This window comes from Schistocerca americana, chromosome 3 (assembly GCF_021461395.2).
Source record: "Schistocerca americana isolate TAMUIC-IGC-003095 chromosome 3, iqSchAmer2.1, whole genome shotgun sequence".
Classification (NCBI taxonomy): Eukaryota; Metazoa; Arthropoda; class Insecta; order Orthoptera; family Acrididae; genus Schistocerca; species Schistocerca americana.
In genome coordinates this window covers 806,219,061-806,239,350 of record NC_060121.1, presented here as the reverse complement: position 1 = coordinate 806,239,350, position 20,290 = coordinate 806,219,061, and the positions used below count along the sequence as shown (strand labels likewise).

The following is a 20,290-nucleotide window of genomic DNA, read 5'->3' as shown; positions in this document are numbered from 1 at the left end:
CATCTGTATATGTAAATATCGCTATCCCATTACTTTTGCCGGCCGGGGTGACCGAGCAGTTCTAGGAGCTACAGACTGGAACCGCGCGACCGCTACGGTCGCAGGTTCGAATCCTGCCTCGGACATGGATGTGTGTGATGTCCTTAGGTTAGTTAGGTTTAAGCACCGCTAAGTTCTAAGGAACTGATGACCTCAGGTGTTAAGTCCCATAGTGCTCAGAGCCATTTGAGGCATTACTTTTGTGACCTCAGTGTATATGACTCATTTTTGTAAAAAAGCTGACTCATGACCTGTTTGCAATGACTGATTCAATTTTCCGGTGTGATATTGTAGTCGGGCGACCGTTTGGTGTTGATAGTTGTGGTATCCAGTTCAAAGACTGATATGATATAGCTCTTGGTTCAAAAGGGTCTGAGCACTATGAGACTTAACATCTGTGGTCATCAGTCCCCTAGAACTCAGAACTACTTAAACGTAAGTAACCTATGAACATCACACACATCCATGCCCGAGGCAGGATTCGAACCTGCGACCGTACTGGTCACGCGGTTCCAGACTGAAGCGACTAGAACCGGATACAGCTCTCTATGTTACTCTATCCTGTATGAGCCTCTCACATCCGAATAACTACTACAGCCTACGTCCTTCTAAATATTCTTACTGTATTCATATCTTGGTATCACTTCACTATTTCTACACCCCAAAATTCCTTCCAATACTAAATTGGTGATCCCTTGACGTCTCACAATGTGTCCTATCAAGCCATCCTTTTTTTTGGTCAAGTTATGCCACAGGTTTCCTGTCTCTCCAACTCTATTGAGTACCTCCTTATTAGTTACGTGATCTACCCATCGAATCTTCAACATTATTCTGTAGCACCGCATTTCCAAAACTTGTATTCGCATTTTATCTGAACTGTTTATACCGTCAATGGTAAGGCATAACGACAACAAACAACTGCGTAGTAGCATTTGCAGCACAACCGTCTGTTGTCGTGGATCTTCTTTCAGCGGCACGACTATAGTGCGAATGGTCCTTGACGGCGAGTCGGAGCAGGTAACGGCGAGACGTTGGTACCCCGTCACCCGCGGCGGCTCCCGACGCGGGCAGAGCCCTCCCCTCTCCCCACCAACCCCGGGCGACTGCCGCCGCAGGCCGAGGCCGGGCTATAAGACGCCAACGCCGGCCGAGCTAAGGACAATTCGAGAGAGTGATGTCGGAGAGGAGGGACCGCGGTTCGCGCGCGACCACTACTTGCTCTGCCGGAGCAGCCGCGATGCGCTGCCTGGCCGTGGCTGCGGCCGTGGCGCTGCTGTGCTGCGCATGCGCGGATGCCGCCGCGGGTACGCGCGGTAGCGCCTGCAAAGGATCGGGGCCGGCGCTCGAGGAGCTGCTGCGACGTAACTACAGCGAGCACAGTGAGGGCATGTGGAGCTGCGCCGACCGGGGCCCCCACTATCGCGACGCCACGCTCGCCTTCCAGTTCAACTCTCCCGGTCTGGAACTCATCCACTGCATCGCCGCGGAGAGAGAGGTTTCGGATTTTTCCAAAGGCGAAGTGTACTTCGTCATGCGGAGCGGCTCCGCCGACTCGCCGTCGCGGTACAAGTGCAAGTTGTGCGACAGCAGGTGGTACACTCTGGATAGGGACCCGATGTTGCAGCGGCCGCTGGTGCAGTGCAGAGGCTTCGCCGAGCTGGAGCTGGAGCTGGAAGGGCACCCCGCAGAGGCCGGGACGCGGCTGGACGGCGTCCGCTGCCACACGGCGTGGCGCAAGGGCTGCGACCGCGGCTACACGTGGTGTCACGGCAAGTGCTGCCGCCGCGAAGCTCTCTTCTACTACCCCCGTGAGTACAGCGCCTCGTCCGCAGAACTTGCCTCACTTTCAGTCGTATTTTTGATCGTTACAACCGTCTCGAACACTAGTAGTCAACCTGGTACCTAAAGCCATCGGCAAACAGACCGTGCCGTCGAACGTCATCGTTGAGCGTGCCGACTTAAACGTGATGCTGAACGCTCACAAGGGAACCTCCCCATCGCACCCCCATCAGATTTAGTTATAAGTTGGCACAGTCGATAGGCCTTGAAAAACTGAACACAGATCAATCGAGGAAACAGGAAGAAGTTGTGTGGAACTATGAAAAAAATAAGCAAAATATACGAACTGAGTAGTCCATGTGCAAGATATGTAACATCAAGGATGGTGTCAGTTCAGGAGCGCCGTGGTCCCGTGGTTAGCGTGAGCAGCTCCGTAACGAGAGGTCCTTGATTCAAGTCCTCCCTCGAGTGAAAATTTTATTTTCGCTAAGTTATGACCTGTCCGTTCCTTCATTGACGTCTCTGTTCACCTGTGTTTTGCGACCGCACCGCAATACCGTGCGATTAGTAGACGAAAGGACGTGCCTCTCCAGTGGGAACCGAAAACTTTTGATCACAACCGATTCCTCCACAGGAAAACACGTCTGATATATTCTGTACGTTCGATCCCTTAAGCAACATTCCGATTCCTTAAAGTTCGGAAAATATTCATTGACCTTGTTACTGAAGTCGCGAGCTATATTTGCTGGATTCATATTGCCAACGGAATACATCTCACGTATTTAATGCACTCTCGTCCAAAGTAGCGAACAGTCAACTGCCAGCCAGGGAGCCTCGTTAGCAGGAATACTCTCTCTTCCGTACGCTGTAGTCGACTGACGTGGTGTGCTTCGATGTTTGTTTAGGTGTAGCGTCCCCATACTACGGCGCAGTTACCTCGCATCGGGCGGACAGACGGACAGATAATAATTGTCTGAAAATAAAAAATTAAACTTTTCACTCGAGGGAAGACTTGAACTAAGGACCTCTCGTTCCGCAACTACTCACGCTCACCACGGGATCACGGCGCTCCTGAGCTCACGCTATCCTTGATGTTGCCTATCTTGCGCATGGACTACTCAGTTTGTATATTTTGCTTATTTTTTCATAGTTCCACACAACTTCTTCCTTTTTTCTCGATTGATCTGTGTTCAGTTTTTCAAGGCCTATCCACTGTGCCAACTTATAACTAAATCTGAGGGGGGTGCGATGGGGAGATTCCCTTGTCAGAAATGATGTTACATGTGCATACGGTACGTGTGCATCAACATGGTATAAGGGATTGCAGCGCGCTCCAGCGGCAGTTGTCTGCTGTATCTGGCTCGCACATCACACTGGTAACGGATTTGGTAGGCGTAAAATTTCTGCGTTAACTCCATTATAACTCACATTTTTTCCCTTGTCGATATGCTCTTTATGTTAGTCTGTTCGCTGCATACATAAATAAAACCTTCAACATCCATGGACATTATATAAGAAAGAAAACTACCATGTCCAATCAGATTTTTTCTTTTTAATAAATAATGGGGCCCCTCCACGCCCACACCAACGTGGTGACCAAATCAAAAGTTCTACTGTCACCTCCGTATGACATGTTAGTTTTCAAATCGTGAGTTCAAATGGTTCGAATGGCTCTGAGCACTATGGGACTTAACTTCTGAGGTCCTCAGTCTCCTAGAACTTAGAACTACTTAAACCTAACTAACCTAAGGACATCACACACATCCATGCCCGAGACAGGATTCGAACCTGCGACCTCAGCGGTCGCGCGGCTCCAGACTGTAGCACCTAGAACCGCTCGGCCACAACGGCCGGCCAAATCGTGAGTCACAGGATCCGGGCTGTGATGTTATCCATGAGTCTGGGTAGGATTACTCATTGATATGGTCCATCAAGAGACAGAAAGTGGACCAAAGCGATCGAAGGCTACCGATTTGCAAGGGCAGATGGAAAGAAGTGCCAAGGCAAGCGCCAATGGAAGAAAACCTCTGCGACAGTAGGACGGGTAGTAAGGGCAGTAGCGGCTTGCTAACAGCGACAGTGCATGCAATGTGTGTTTATGTTAGTGCGAGGTATCGTGCATCGTTACCTTTGTCGTTGCGGAAGCTCGTTGTAGGGCTTGCTGCAGCTGCTGCCTCCCTGTAACAATTCATGGTCCTCATAAATTAGTGGGCGATCGGTCATGGACCAGCTCACAGTGTAGGGGGTGTGTGTGGCTGGTGTGCATGTTGTGTACGGTACGACTTCCTTGCGATTGCCTGTTTTTCTGCGGGTCGAACATCTGGGTTGCCAGTAGTAGCTGTGTTGCAGGGGCTCGCCAGTACTGTCGTGTTAGCGTGCTATGGACCATAGATGTTTGGTTTCTTGCTAATAGTGTCTGTGGTCTATTATGTTTCCATCTATGGTTGTGGTCGTAGTTACCCAGAGAAAGCATAAACGGGATACGCAAGTGTCTCGTGTTTCTGTACAGTCGTGTGGAGAGTTTTTGGAATACCTGCAAGATGGTATCTGGCCGATATTTCCGGTGAAGATCCGCGGTGCGGTGCGTGTGTAGCGCGGAGCTTTGCTTATGATTCTCAGTACTTTGTTCTGTATGAGCTGCAGACGGCGCAGGCGTGTGGGCGCAGCGTATCCCCAGACAGGGGCTGCGTACGTCATCAGGGGTCGAATAAGTGTCATGTACATGGGCCTAAACACCCTCCTGTTCAGTGTGCTACGCCTGTTATGCATAGGGTAAAGTTGTTTGAGCCTCACGTTTGCTTTGTTGGTCACGTGTTGAACGTGGTCCCCCCAGAGTAGTTTCCGGTCCAGACAGACACCGAGGTATTTGACCTTCTCGCGAAAACGTATTGGGCGTGCATGTAGTGTAATTGGGTTGCAGTGCTGATGTGTCCAATCAGAAACGACATTGGCTTATAAAAGTTCCATTGCAAATAGTGCAATAGAAATTCTTATTTGATGATTGTGCCTCTTCAGAGGCAAAATCTTTACATGTGAAATACGAAACTTAAAACAACAACGTTCAAAATATCTTGCTGCCAGTAGCGCAAGCTGAAGCCAATCAAGCAAACTCATTCCTCAGAAAGACCGCGCTTATACTTACATAACATCGAATATTAAAGAATACACTATTATTAAACTAATAACAAAATACCAGAACCGATTAGAAAACGCGAAGGGCAGCAATAAAAATATTTGTATTTAGTGAGGCGTGAACCAGCAACACATGAACCATTGTTACCTTTCCAGTCTGCAATGATACATATTGCATTATACCAACCACGATTGTTCAGTGATCGTACCTTGGAACGCTTTTATCGTAGGTAAGTTATTAACTGACATTTAATTATAACAAATTGTATCAAGGACATTCCATTTCTTACGGATCCTGTGTGTGCCGTTGCACTGAAACGGGATACTTCCATAACAAACAAGTTACAATAACTCTTTAACGACCAACATGACGCCGGCCGGGGTGGCCGAGCGGTTCTAGGCGGTTCAGCCTGGAACCGCGCGACCGCTAAAGTCGCAGGTTCGAATCCTGCCTCGGGCATGGATGTGTATGATGTCCTTAGGTTGGTTAGGTTTAAGTAGTTCTACGTTCTAGGGGACTGATGACCTGAAATGTTAAGTCCCATAGTGCTCAGAGCCATTTGAACGTACCAACATGACGTTTCCCGTCATTTTATTACAACAAATAATACAATTGACGACGGGTTTTCGAGAGATCCTCAATTTTCTGATGCTTAGAAATGTCATATATACATACAGAGTTCAAATGAAAGCCAATATCGCATCTCACGAGTCTGTACTGAAGAGAGATAGCGTGCATGTGATGTAGATGGGATTCTTCCACGTACGTTCGGAATATTTGTCATATCAGATATTGTTCTGCACGCTCAGGAAGATTCCCTAACATCCTGTTTCCCCACTATGACGTCAGAAACTCGGCACGCTCAATGCTCAACGTTTGAACGCACGGTCCGCCTGCAAACAGACTAACGCCTACTAGTGGACGTTCCAGGTTTCATGGTTGGCAGAAATGGTTGATGGTGGAAAACATTTTCATTAGTTTTCCATGAAATTTTGATATAACGTATTTCGTAATTAGTTATTATTATATGCTTTAACTGTCTGCTACACTGCTGTATAAATTTTCTAATGTAAAGTTCCGTCCCTGCTTTAGAAATTAACCATTGATGTAGAGCTGGTGGGCAGTTAGAAAATCTTACTACTAATAGAAACACAAAAGTGGGTAGTAGGTAAGAAAGGTCGACAATCCCTGGCCTAGAACCTGTAACTACACATTTGCCTCCCAACTTCTTATCTCTTTCAGTTAGATATGTTGTTTACGTTGTTTCGGACATGTCTGAAAGAAAAGACGTCACATATAAGATTAATTAACGAGATGACCACCAATGATCCTTTCAGTGCAGACGCACACCTAGCTTGAACTCTTAACGGGAATCGTCGAGATGCTGCGAGTAATGAGACTATTGAGCAGGGGCACTACATCAGTAATGTATGGTGTAAGTCGAGGATCTAGGTCAGATCTGAGGCGTGCTACGATGATCCCTGCGGCTGAGGTGACCATTGTGTGTGGATGGCGTATTGGTCAGTGAATCTACCCAGTAAGCAGGAGAACTGAGTTCGAATCCTGGTCAGGCACAAATTTTCAACTTGCTGCATTGATATAAATCAATGTAAACTGGCTACTAATGTCTTTAATTCCTTTGCGTCTTATCTCACCAGCTCTTCATTCGATGCATCATTCTTGCTCTCTCTCCTTCGTGCTCTTCTCGCTTTCTCGTCAGATAGATCCATCATTACCAGTATATTTTCTCTGAACCTCTCTCTCTTTGTTATATCGTCTTTACCGATACCTCACTTTCCTAGCTCCTGGCCAGGGCTGGTTTGAGGTCATTTTTCCACAAAACCACTTATTATTTGGCGGCGACTCTCCCCTCACCCTGTCACCCTTCCTCAGACATTAGAAATCTTTCCTTGACCTCTTCGTAGGAACTTCTAAAATAAATTTAAATCACGTAATCGTGGAATTAAGTTTTTTTTCTTTAAAATAAGAACTACGTAGATATCCATTGTAACAAAAAGAAATTTCTTAATCTTAGTCCAGTGTTAATACTACAACTCACTTCCATTTCAAGCGGATCCTGAGAAAGCTTTTAGTGTAATAGAAGTAACAAGACCAATTGCATTCTTTTAGAAGCAATAGAAAAATTCTTTTCATTAACCTAAATGTAAACAATGAAAATATAAAATTTCTGTTTTCTTTTCAGATTAACAATGCCACTTTTTAGTTCTACAGGGTGTCCCGAAAACATCGACAAATTTTAGGGACAGTTTCCTCACGCAGAAATAAGTAAAAAATCTGTAAGCATTGGCTCCAAAATGCGTGCCTTATGAGGTATGAGCACTTGTTCATCTTCGATATTATGAAGCAGATCTCGTCTGCTACAAGGTCTTTGCTTCCATATTTTGAGAGGAAGAAGAATTGACCAGAGCAAGAAATAATCTCTAGTAAATGTTTTGGTGTAAAAAATCTGCCCCTAAAGTTTGTCGGTGTTCTTTGGAACATCCTGTGCATTTTACAAATTATTTCCATTGAAAAGTATGCTGAATTGTTTTAAACACAGTTTCTAACAATATATCATTTTGGGATCACAGTAACAAAATTTATTTGTTTCAACTAACTAAATCATGTATTGTGCATGAAATTGATACGAACGACACTACAGACTATTCTTTAGTGGTGATAAATACTACTACATGCTACTTTTTTCCGTGACACAAAAACTAACATTTAGTATTAATACGAAGGCTGCAAAAGATGGCTTCGTGAAAATGTGGAGTGAACTACAAATTATTTGTCATAATATCACGAAAAGGCAGGCTGGATAGTAAAAAAGTAGGGTTGGCTGAATTTCTGTAATTGGTCACTATCTGTTCCATCTACACTCCTGGAAATTGAAATAAGAACACCGTGAATTCATTGTCCCAGGAAGGGGAAACTTTATTGACACATTCCTGGTGTCAGATACATCACATGATCACACTGACAGAACCACAGGCACATAGACACAGGCAACAGAGCATGCACAATGTCGGCACTAGTACAGTGTATATCCACCTTTCGCAGCAATGCACGCTGCTATTCTCCCATGGAGACGATCGTAGAGATGCTGGATGTAGTCCTGTGGAACGGCTTGCCATGCCATTTCCACCTGGCGTCTCAGTTGGACCAGCGTTCGTGCTGGACGTGCAGACCGCGTGAGACGACGCTTCATCCAGTCCCAAACATGCTCAATGGGGGACAGATCCGGTGATCTTGCTGGCCAGGGTAGTTGACTTACACCTTCTAGAGCACGTTGGGTGGCACGGGATACATGCGGACGTGCATTGTCCTGTTGGAACAGCAAGTTCCCTTGCCGGTCTAGGAATGGTAGAACGATGGGTTCGATGACGGTTTGGATGTACCGTGCACTATTCAGTGTCCCCTCGACGATCACCAGTGGTGTACGGCCAGTGTAGGAGATCGCTCCCCACACCATGATGTCGGGTGTTGGCCCTGTGTGCCTCGGTCGTATGCAGTCCTGATTGTGGCGCTCACCTGCACGGCGCCAAACACGCATACGACCATCATTGGCACCAAGGCAGAAGCGACTCTCATCGCTGAAGACGACACGTCTCCATTCGTCCCTCCATTCACGCCTGTCGCGACACCACTGGAGGCGGGCTGCACGATGTTGGGGCGTGAGCGGAAGACGGCCTAACGGTGTGCGGGACCGTAGCCCAGCTTCATGGAGACGGTTGCGAATGGTCCTCGCCGATACCCCAGGAGCAACAGTGTCCCTAATTTGCTGGGAAGTGGCGGTGCGGTCCCCTACGGCACTGCGTAGGATCCTACGGTCTTGGCGTGCATCCGTGCGTCGCTGCGGTCCGGTCCCAGGTCGACGGGCACGTGCACCTTCCGCCGACCACTGGCGACAACATCGATGTACTGTGGAGACCTCACGCTCCACGTGTTGAGCAATTCGGCGGTACGTCCACCCGACCTCCCGCATGCCCACTATACGCCCTCGCTCAAAGTCCGTCAACTGCACATACGGTTCACGTCCACGCTGTCGCGGCATGCTACCAGTGTTAAAGACTGCGATGGAGCTCCGTATGCCACGGCAAACTGGCTGACACTGACGGCGGCGGTGCACAAATGCTGCGCAGCTAGCGCCATTCGACGGCCAACACCGCGGTTCCTGGTGTGTCCGCTGTGCCGTGTGTGTGATCATTGCTTGTACAGCCCTCTCGCAGTGTCCGGAGCAAGTATGGTGGGTCTGACACACCGGTGTCAATGTGTTCTTTTTTCCATTTCCAGGAGTGTATATCATTAAAAACATATCTTGCTTACATCGAATCAATAAGGATATAACGATCGTCTTTGCAGATTCCCCCGCAGGTTAATTTCTTAGAAACAGGTTATCATCAACATTTTTCTAATGTTTTGCTGATATCCGTGTGTAGCACCTCAAGTATAGAGAACTTCCTTTTAAAAATATTATAAGTAAATGTGCTGATAACAGTACCAGTTAACTGAGAAAAATTAAACGAATTTCGGGATACAATTTATATTTGGATATGTTAATTTCCTTGAATGCAAAGAAACATTACGCTCACGTTTTACCTATATAATTGTGACGAACTGAAACAGGGGAGCTGTAAGTTGAGTCCCCAGGTGTAGGAGTCACTGTACTCAACGTTTTGTTTGATGCCATTAGTTCCTGATTAATTAGTTGAAATCCGCAAGACAGAGGTTAATGAGAAGTACCTGTTGCCCATTTAAATGTGACTACCGCGCGGGGTAGCCGCACTGTCTCATGCTCTTGTCACGGTCCGCGCGGCTCCCTCCGTCGGAGGTACGAGTCCTCCCTCGGGCATGGATGTGTGTCGTCCTTAATCTAAGTTAGTTTAAGTTAGATTAAGTAATGTGTAACCTTAGGGACCGATGACCTCAGCAGTTTGGTCCCATAAGACAGTACCACAAATTTCCAAAAATGTGACTGCTTCCTTGTGTAGTACCTGGAGGGTTTGGCATACGGTACCAATCAAACACCCTGAAATTCTAATTGTAGTGTGGCTGAGGCATCCAGGAGCCTCATGTGTATTGGCGCCCTGGAGTGCTGGCAGAGCTCAGCATCAGCAGGCAATGGTCCATGGTGTAACTGCTTCTGTTAGCAGCGATTCTAGGCCGGAGCGGTCTTGGGTAGCTGCGGCCACAAATGTTGTAGCACTGCTTATGCACCCTGCACTGTTGGGCAGACAGCAGGAAGGTGAAGTAATGGCAGTGACCCACTGCCTCATGTTGATGGCCAGCGAGCTGCTTCGCAGGGTCGGCGCTGGCCAGACGTGGTGGTGACTCCAGGTCCCGTGTTTTCAGAGCAGACTGCCCTGATGCAGAGTCGAACTGTGGTCCACAAACAGAATGCCAAATGGTGCTCAAGCATCACGGCCTTGTGGTGACAGAGTTGTGACTCTAACAGAAAAGACTTAGTTGTAAGATGGCTAGGTATTTATACGCTTCCGAGCTGTGCTTGAATGGCCTTAGCTATGCCTCGCGGCATAGCTAAGTGATCAAAAAGTCAGTATAAATTTGAAAACTTAATAAATCACGGAATAATGTAGATAGAGAGGTAAAAATTGACACACATGCTTGGAATGACACGGAGTTTTATTAGAACCAAAATGCAGGATGGCGCTCCACCCCATATTGTTAGACGCATGAAAGATCTCTTGCGCGCGTCGTTTGGTGATGATCATGTGCTCAGCCGCCACTTTCGTCATGCTTGGCCTCCCAGGTCCCCAGACCTCAGTCCACGCGATTATTGGCTTTAGGGTTACCTGAAGTCGCAACTGTATCGTGATCGACCGACGTCTCTGGGGATGCTGAAAGACAACATCTGAGGCCAATACCTCACCATAACTCCGGACATGCTTTACAGTGCTGTTCACAACATTATTTCTCGACTACAGCTATTGTTGAGGAGTGATGGTGCACATATTGAGCATTTCCTGTAAAGAACATCATCTGTGCTTTGTCTTGCTTTGTTATGCTAATTATTGCTATTCGGATCAGATGAAGCGCCATCTGTCGGACATTTTTTGAACTTCTGTATGTTTTTGGTTCTAATAAAACCCCATGTCATTCCAAACATGTGCGTCAATTTGTACCTCTCTATCTACATTATTCCGTGACATATTCAGTTTTCAAATTTGTACTGACTTTTTGATCACCCGGTATTTTGACAAACGCCTGTGTGGAAAGGCTTCTTCCCTCTTCAGATTAGGTCCAAAATGGCTCTGCGCACTATGGGACTGAACATCTGAGGTCATCAGTCCCCTAGAACTTAGAACTACTTAAACCTAACCAACCTAAGGACATCACACACATCCATGCCCGAGGCAGGATTCGAACCTGCGGCCGTAGTGGTCACGCGGGTCCAGACTGAAGCGCCTAGAACCGCTCGGCCGGCTCAGATTAGGTACTGCTGTGTCAAATGTTTCCACACATCCACACGCCAGCTCACCTCGCAACATTGTATCGCTTGTGTTACATTTGGTGAGCAACGACACCCACGCTTGCCTGTGGCTGGCGCTACTACAAACCACTTGTATACTTCGCATATTTCTGAACAAATATGATTGGTATGCTACAGCTGGAACTTCACTTCATTCCCCACGCACACTCACACATTGCGTGCCAACTGAATGGAGCTAAATTCGTCCCTCCATGGTCCAGTATGTAGTTCAAGGGGTTGGTGATATCAGCATTTCAGGGTTATGTTGGTAACGCACAGACTTCAGCAGTTCCTGTGTTTTGCAGACTGATCTTCCTAACTGTAAGTGCGGCCCACTTCGTTCTCACTCTGTGATTGCACTCTTGCGAGAGAGGTCATGGTGGAGACAAGTTGTCGTAGACTGGTAGTTGAGTAGACATTAGATTAACAAACCCATCTTGCCTTATTGCTTGCACAGGCCGTTAAGTAGGTGTAGCAAGGGTCGGCTAGCAATCATGCATTGCTCTACACACGACAACTGCATTGCAAATTTATTTGTCGTTCATATCCACTGAAGCAACCGCAACTTGAAGGATGGTGTTGTCTGCATTCTAAATTGGGAGTCTCTACACAAATTCCATTCCCTGCCATATTTACCTTGCCTCTTCCAACAATTCCGAGAAGTGATGGCCTTTGCAAAAGTGTAATCTAGTGTATTCAAGCTTTTCCTCATTTCTTATTTTAGCTGTGGTTAATAATAAAGATTGTCAAACGGACTAAATTGCTTGCAATATGGACAGGCCCAAATTTACATTTCTGAATATTCTTTCTTGCAAACGATTTCCATCAATCACTAAGATTCAGTTCCTGTTTTGTACAGCAACTCGTACCATATCCTGCAATATTTCCTTTTTATATTTTCAAATCATTGTTATGCTACTTTTACTCATGTTTCATTTAAATTATGATTATCTTTTTTTAAGAGATGGGGGAACAAATCCCTTGTGCCCCCTAATAGATTAAAATTTTGATTGCCATTAATTATAAAACAGTCTAAATAACAACTGTACCTTTCTTATAAGGTGACAGCATTCATTACATGATAATCTTGAGACCTTCAAACCATATTGATGGTGACTAGCTATACATGGAGCAGGAACTGCTAAATGGCGATGATCAATTGCTGGAGCAGCTCCACCCACTATTACTAACTCGTACTCACATGTGAAATATCTATATAAAGACCCCAAGACCTCTATCGACTCAGCCCTACAGTAGGTTTAAAAATTTTAGTAAAATGGTTCAAATGGCTCTGAGCACTAAGGGACTTAACATCTGAGGTCATCAGTCCCCTAGAACTTAGAACGACCTAAACCTAACTAACCTAAGGACATCACACACATCCATGCCCGAGGCAGGATTTGAACCTGCGACCGTAGCAGTCGCGCAGTTCCAGACTGAAGCGCCTAGAACCGCTCAGCTACACCGGCCGGCTACAAAAATTTTAGTAACCGGGTACTGTGTTCATATTGTTTCCTCCAACTGACGACCTACAGGTCGCACACAGCTGTTTCATAGCAGCACAGCTTTCCTCTTCCTCCGCAGTTCGTGGTCTAATGGCTAGCATTGCTGCCCCTGGATCACGGGGTCCCGGGTTCGATTCCCGGATGGGTTGGGGATTTTCTTTGCCCGGGGGCTGGATGTCTGTGTGGTCCTCATCATATCATCATCGTCATTCGGGATAGTGGCTAGCCTGGACTGTGTAAAATGATTGGAGTGTGGAAAAATTGGGACTTTGTACGGGCGCTAATGACCACACAGTCGAGCACCCTACAAACCAAACATCATCATCATCACTCTCCTCTTCCAGACTTTTTCGCACTCCTACGAAATCAGAACACAGATAGAAACTGTGGCGTATTTCTTACAACTCTTTTCACCTGAGGCAGCTCTCCACTTAACTCTGCCAGCTGCTGAAACCGATATTTTTTGTGCACAAAGAATGCCTCAGACATTGTAGAGTTGGAATGGAAAAGTTGAATAAGTTACATTTGAAAAGATGTATGTATCACAGGAATAATGTCATGGTATGGGAGGGGAAGGCAGTTGAAACTGCCCTGGGAAACCATACAAAGTAAGTAAATAATTAAGGAAGGCAGGAAAGGCTGGTGACAGGAGGGAACTTACGGTCAGTATCTGAAGATACAAGGAAGGTAGGAGAAGGCAGGACACCACGACAGGGTTGTTATATGGCAATAGGCCAGGCTTCTTCAGGATGGTGGTGGAACAAATGTGATACTGTCTAGGGATCTAGTTCACAGCATTCAGTGGTGTGGGTAGTGAAGTTTGTAAGGGCAGAGAACTATGCAACCATCTGAAAAGGTCAGGATAGAATCAATAAGGTTCGAGGAGAGATCTATGATAATTCCAGTACTTTGGCCCCCATGTCAAGTCCATAGTGTAATTTTTTCGTAGTTAATATGTTAGGATATACAGTTAGCTTTTGCTTCAGTGTTAGTCCAGGTATTTCGGTGTTTTAGTTAGGTGAATTGGAAGGTTGTCTACTATAAGGTCGAGTTCTTGGGGGCAGAAAACTCAAGTTGTTTTTCTACAATTATTGCCAAGATTTTGCATGACTGGTGGAATTGAGACGGAGTTTGAGGGCCAGTACCTGTTCAGTATTCGTAGTTTATGAAGTCTATTTCTGCTCAATAGGGTTCTATTTAAACGAAATCTGATACATATACACATAGTTTATAAAGATTGCTTCTGCTTGATAGGGTTCTAGTTAAAGCAATCTAATACATATACATTAACATTTCTGTAAATGCAAAACCCAGAATGAATAGCCTTGATGAACTGAAACTGGTAAGTGTGTAAGACAGTGCACAACATGGACAAAACTGAGATGTTACATCCATACAAAGTCAGTAGGGCACTGTCCTGTGCAAACAAGCAGTTTAGTGGTCTACCTGGCTCATTTACCGCAATTCGTGTGAAATTAATTAAGTACTTAATTTCTGAATGTTTATTCTGTAGTATGAGAACTACTTATTAATGTTTAAGATCCTGCAAATGTCATTTTTACTTTTTATTTATACAATGGTTTTATTTTTGTGTGATCTGTTCTGACTCCAAAGGGAAAGTTAAGGAAAGAATGTATATTCTTGAGTAGTGAATTCCATAGTCTTTTTGTTAAAGTGTGCCTTATCTGTCCTCTGCACTTGAAGTGATGGTTCCTGGAGCACACCAATAATGCGCTGTGAATCTGAATTATGGCACCAAACCTTGGATGAGTGTGTTGCATCTTTAATAGAAACGTCACTGCAAATTTTCTTTGCAATAATTTTGGTAAGAAGATCATCAAATTAAGGGGGAGACCCTGGATTAGTCGTTCTTTGTGTTGTAAATTATTGTTGTACAGTTTGTTTCTCAGCACAAGCCATTAACGCCCAAAAGTGGTACTGAATGTACAACTTTTATTAATAGTGTTAGACACTTTGTCAAACATTTACATAACTTCTGTACTTGTTTCATTATTTTATTTGTCATACTCTTGTCTTTGTTGCACTGTTGACATCCTATCCAAAATATTAATTTGTCAGTTCTTTGCATACACTCTCATAATGTCCATATCTAACACTATCCTCTCACTCTGCAAGTTTCCTGCTAGGTTTTAGAGAACGGAATACCTATAAGTATTTTAAATTTCCTACCACCCAAATGGAATATTAACAAACAGGTTCTGTACTCCGCATCAAAATGTACTCGGCTCGCAAAGGTATAAAAACCACGTCGCCACGTGGAAGACACACTATAAAGTCACGAAAGTTTCAGTGAAATTCTCCACCTTAAACTTCACAATGTGAACCAAAAAATTAATTTCCAATGAACTATAAAATCTCTTTTCAATGATTAACAAAATCCTATTGCAGATGTGCTTATCTTGCACGCAGCCAAACTGCACCCTACCACACCATCATGCCGCCAACAGCCAACCACTCCATCAGAGTGGCAAAACAAGACCTTATGCCAGACCTGCTTGAACTGCTGTTTCTTCAAATATGCTACCTGTTGTTTGTCATGATGTGGGCAGGACCTTATTGGCCCAATATTTTGGAACTACCTAAGACAAACTATGTTGGTAGTTACAGAAACACATCTCTGAAGTAAAGCTGCAGTAAATAATAAGTGAAATAATAGAATAATGAAAGTTGCGGATCTTGTGAGTAACGATCAATCCTTTACCATCCAATTGACATTGATTTTGCGTCCCTTCCGTGCAGTGTCTCTACCTGCATTTCACGCTGTGATCATGTGAACATCACACATGGGTTGACAGTCAGAAAGAAAACATGTCTTTTTTGTGATCATCAGAGGAATGCAATACTCCTCTGAATATTTTTTATTTACGGTACTTTTAAATCAAACAGCTACGTAAAAAATCTCTGAGTTCATGGGCAACTTCAAATTTTCATTTATATATGAAAATTTTAATGATCTCTGCAAAAATGAAAGTGTGATGTGACATCTGATGTCTCCCGAGGATATGGTCACGTTGTAACCCTGCATGCTCTGCTATGTCTCTGATATGTTTCAGTAATTTCCAGTCTAATATGAGTGTATCCAAGTTGTGAGTCTGTAGGGAAGTATGGTGTGGTCACCAGAATTCAAAAAATTGGAAATTTGTAGTAAGTTCCTACGGGACCAAGCTGCTGAGGTCATCGGTCCCTAGGCTTACGCGCTACTTAATCTAACTTAAACTAACTTACGCTAATGACAACACACACACCAAAGCCCGAGGGAGGATCGAACCTCCGACGGGGGGAACCGCGCGAACCGTGGCAAGGCGCCCTAGACCGCGTGGGTTTTGTTCATCCCCCCCCCCCCAATAAGAGCTTAAGGGTGGTGATTGTCCATTGTATCGTCGCTGTCTGGGTGGAAAATTTTCAGCGTCATCCATTGAATAAATGAGTCTCAGAAACTGCTTGTGTCAGTCTTTCTGCAGTGTACCAAATTTTCCGATCTTGCTTCGGTAAGTCCCTGGGCAATGGCGGGCTGTACCAGGCAACTCCAGCTTCGCTCTCATACCGTCTCATCTCCAACTGATGCACGTGCCACCTTTGGTATCTGGTTCCATAGCGGCTTACACGCCGAATTTTCTTGTGAAAAGGGTTGAGAATTCCATCACGTGCTTCTGTGCATTCCTGAGCTGTAGAGAGGGATGCAGCCCAACAACAAGCCTGTTTATTTGTAATGGGGTCATCGGTCCCTAGGCTTACACACTACTTAATCTAACTTAAACTAACCTACGCTAAGGACAACACGGACATCCATGCCCGAGGGAGGACTCGAACATCCGACGTGGGGAACCGTCCGAACCGTGACAAGACGTGCAAGACCGCACTGCTACCCCGCGCGGCCCAGAATTCAAAACAGAGGAGTGGAGTTTATGGGGAACTGACGCTGTTAAAACAATTAGTATTGTTAGGGATGTGGCTGGATGTGGCGACTGACGAGATAATGATGGCTATTGGAACACGTTGCATGGGTACAACGAAGTGTGTAGATGATGTTGAATTCGACAGTTCATTGCCAATTTGGCTCAAAGACTTCAGTGATGCATCCAAGGACGTATTGCACCGGTGTTATTTTCAAAGAGGGATGTTGTTCTGGTGAATAAATGCTTTGAAAATGGTTGAAGGAAGGTGTCACTTAAGATGAGGATATTGGCATCATGCTGGGACAGCGTGTACATAACCAGGTATTTGTTTGTTGGGGAGAAAGGAATGTTGTGTAAGGGGAATGATTGATTGATTGATTGATTGATTTTTATTGTTGTAGAGACCTCAGAGATCATCTGAGGCATTACAAAAGTCAATATTACACAGTGTAAATGTTACACAAATAATTACAAAAACAAGAAAAATATTACACAATATAATTATTACACAAATGATTATGGTACCTTCACACAAATACAAAACAGAGAAACTTCTGGTACAAATTGATATTGCGTAGTAAATTTTGCCAATTACAGACTTACTCATATATAGAAGCATATAAAAACTGATCACTAAGTGTAGTCATACCATATTCTTTGCCTCCCTTAAAAATTCATCAGTTTCATAAATGCTGAGCTCAAGAAGAAGAAGAAATTCTTTTACTTTTTTTTTAATTGTTGAATTGAAAGATCCCTGATACGTTGGGGTATGGCAGTAAAAACTTTATGGACTCGTATAAGAAGCACTTTTGTGTTTTTTCATAGTTACATCAGAAAGAAACTAAGTCCTGCTTGTTTCTTGTGTTATAATTATGTTGCATGTCATACTGTTGATAACTCGGATAGATTTCCTTAAAATGCATTACACACTGTAGTATAAATACTGACGGCAGGGTCATAATCTGTAATTTTTTAAAGCTTGGCCTACAGTGAGCTCTGGGTGCCAAGCTACATATCAGTCTTATTGCCTTCTTTTGTAGTTTGAAGACATTAGCTGCCTTGCTTTGATGTCCCCACAGTATTGTACCATACTAAATGTGACTGTGTATTAAAGCAAAATAAACCACATTAAGTACTGGCACGTTTAGACAAAGACGCAGCTTCCTTAGAGCAAATATTCCTTTGCTAATGCTGCTTCCCCTTTTTCTATATGGCTACCCCAGGATAATTTTGAATCAATTGAGATTCCAAGGAAATTAACAGCATTTTAGCTCTGCTCAAGTTCAGTGTTATTATTCCACGATACATACAGGTCTTGTATTTTTTTTCGGTTGACACAAAGGGAATTAGCTTTACACCAATTTTCAACTTTGGCAGTGCACTGGTCTGCTTCATATTTCACCTTCTGTGCTGTTTCTGCAGTTATACAGACTGCAAGATCATCTGTAAATAAGTAAGTCCTAGTTGATGGTCCAACTATGTTACATGGTAAGTCATTCATATAAATAATAAATAGAATTGGGCCAAGTACAGAACCTTGTGGGACACCCATGCCCACAGGTAAGTAATCTGATTCTGCACCATTAAAAACCACCTTCTGCACTCTATTACTTAGATAAGATTTTATCAATTCGAGAGCACTTCCTGTAAAGCCATAGAATTGCAGTTTGTTCAATAAGATTTCATGAGACACAGTGTCGAAAGCTTTTGATAAATCAAAGAGTTTATTCTGAACCACTAGCTTGCTTTCTAGTTGTGTCACACACTGTGTTAAAAGTGATAAGGCAGATTTAACAGTTCCTAACCCAGTTCTGAAGCCAAATTGACTATCAGTGAAGATTTTGTTCTCTTCAAAGTATTTTACTATTTGATTATTTAATATAGCTTCTATCACTTTAGACAAGATTGGCACAATTGAAACAGGCCTAAAATTATCACAACTTGAGAGCCTGCCTTTTTTGTGTATTGGAGAGACTTTAACAAACTTTAGTGCCTTTGGGAACTGAGCCTCCAAAATACATGTATTTACTACATGTGTTATCAATTCTGGCAATTGAACTGAATCACACTTTAACATGCTGAAGCGAAGATCAGGAAATATATTGTGTAGGTGAGGTAGCTGAAAGTAAAGTGTACTCCGTTGTAGTATTAGGAGACCCATCTGCGCCCTAATCACTTTTTGCTGTAAGAATGCCCTGCATCTGTTTCAAATTCAGATTAATAGAGAGCACTATCTTTGGATGTTGACATTGCCACAACCTGGAGCATAATCATAATCACTGTGTTTGTTCCCTGCTGTTCACAGAGCTGCAGCAGCCGATTGGCACTGGTAGTCTGCTGACTGCACAGAGTGCTGGATCCCGTGATGCACCACTGCTGCACCGTCTGACAAAGGCGGCAAAGACAGCTGTCACTGCCTGCTGACTGCTGACTGGTACTGCTGGGAGCCAGTAGGCTGCTGGACCTTGTGAGGCTCCCCTGCAGCGCCTAATGGCAGTGGCTCGGTAGGCTGCTGGCCCATAGGAGGCACTGTTGCAGCACCTGCAGACAATGGCAGCACAGGCTGCTGGCACTGACTGCTGACTGCTGCTGCTGCTGAGTGCTGACAACATAGAGAGCCAGCCCACAGAAGTCGCCACTGATGAGCCTGCTATTACTATAAATAAAATGTCACAATTTCTTATCTGTGAACATGATGTAGTTTGGCTGCATGCATGAAAATGAAATGATTGGCGGACGCATCTGTATCAACATTCCATCGTAAATAAAGTTGACTGTATATTGTGTCCTGTACAGCTGTGGTTCAGTGTTGCAGTACCTATGAGTTATACCGAAGTACTAAACTGTTTGTTACTGAAGTTAATAAAAGACAGGAAAACATACCACATAGTGGAATCACTGTTGTGCTGTATATGGCAACCACCTCAAAAATGAAACAAATTTTTTTAACGAAATCCACATCATAATTAGCAGTCATTTACAGTTGCACTTGTGTATGTTTCTGAGCTAGCCCAGCTTAATCTCAGTTAACCTTGAAAAAGTTTTTTGCACGCCAGTGAAAGCTTTTACAATGGGTTTTGTTGTTTTCCTTGTTCAATTTTGATACTGGATTGTGTATTTCATGTTTTAGATAGATTTGAATATCTTGAACACTTTTATTTAATCTATATTAGAGCAAAATAAACTGGCATTTAACAACGTTTTACCAAAGTGACAACTTCTCCCAGTGATATAGGAATGCTTCTGTATGTTATTCTGCAATGAACAGGTGTAAATCTGCCTATCATTCTGTTCATAGGGCCTTAAGACAAGGAAATCCACTCATCTGTAAATTACATTGCCAGCATGTGGCTCTGTAGTGTTTTAATATTTAACAACAGTCTTATTTAATGTCAAAAACACTTCAACTGGAAGCATACTGTTA

At 44.2% G+C, this 20,290-nt stretch overlaps 1 protein-coding gene across 1 annotated transcript; it reads left to right on the top strand.

Moving 5' to 3' along the window:
* Window positions 1–1,214: 1,214 nt before the first annotated feature.
* LOC124605837 lies at window positions 1,215–19,974 on the top strand. The gene is made up of 2 exons (XM_047137768.1): window positions 1,215–1,847; window positions 19,172–19,974. The coding sequence occupies exons 1-2, from the start codon at window positions 1,277–1,279 to the stop codon at window positions 19,288–19,290; spliced, it is 690 nt and encodes a 229-aa protein (XP_046993724.1). The 5' UTR covers window positions 1,215–1,276; the 3' UTR covers window positions 19,291–19,974.
* Window positions 19,975–20,290: the final 316 nt, after the last annotated feature.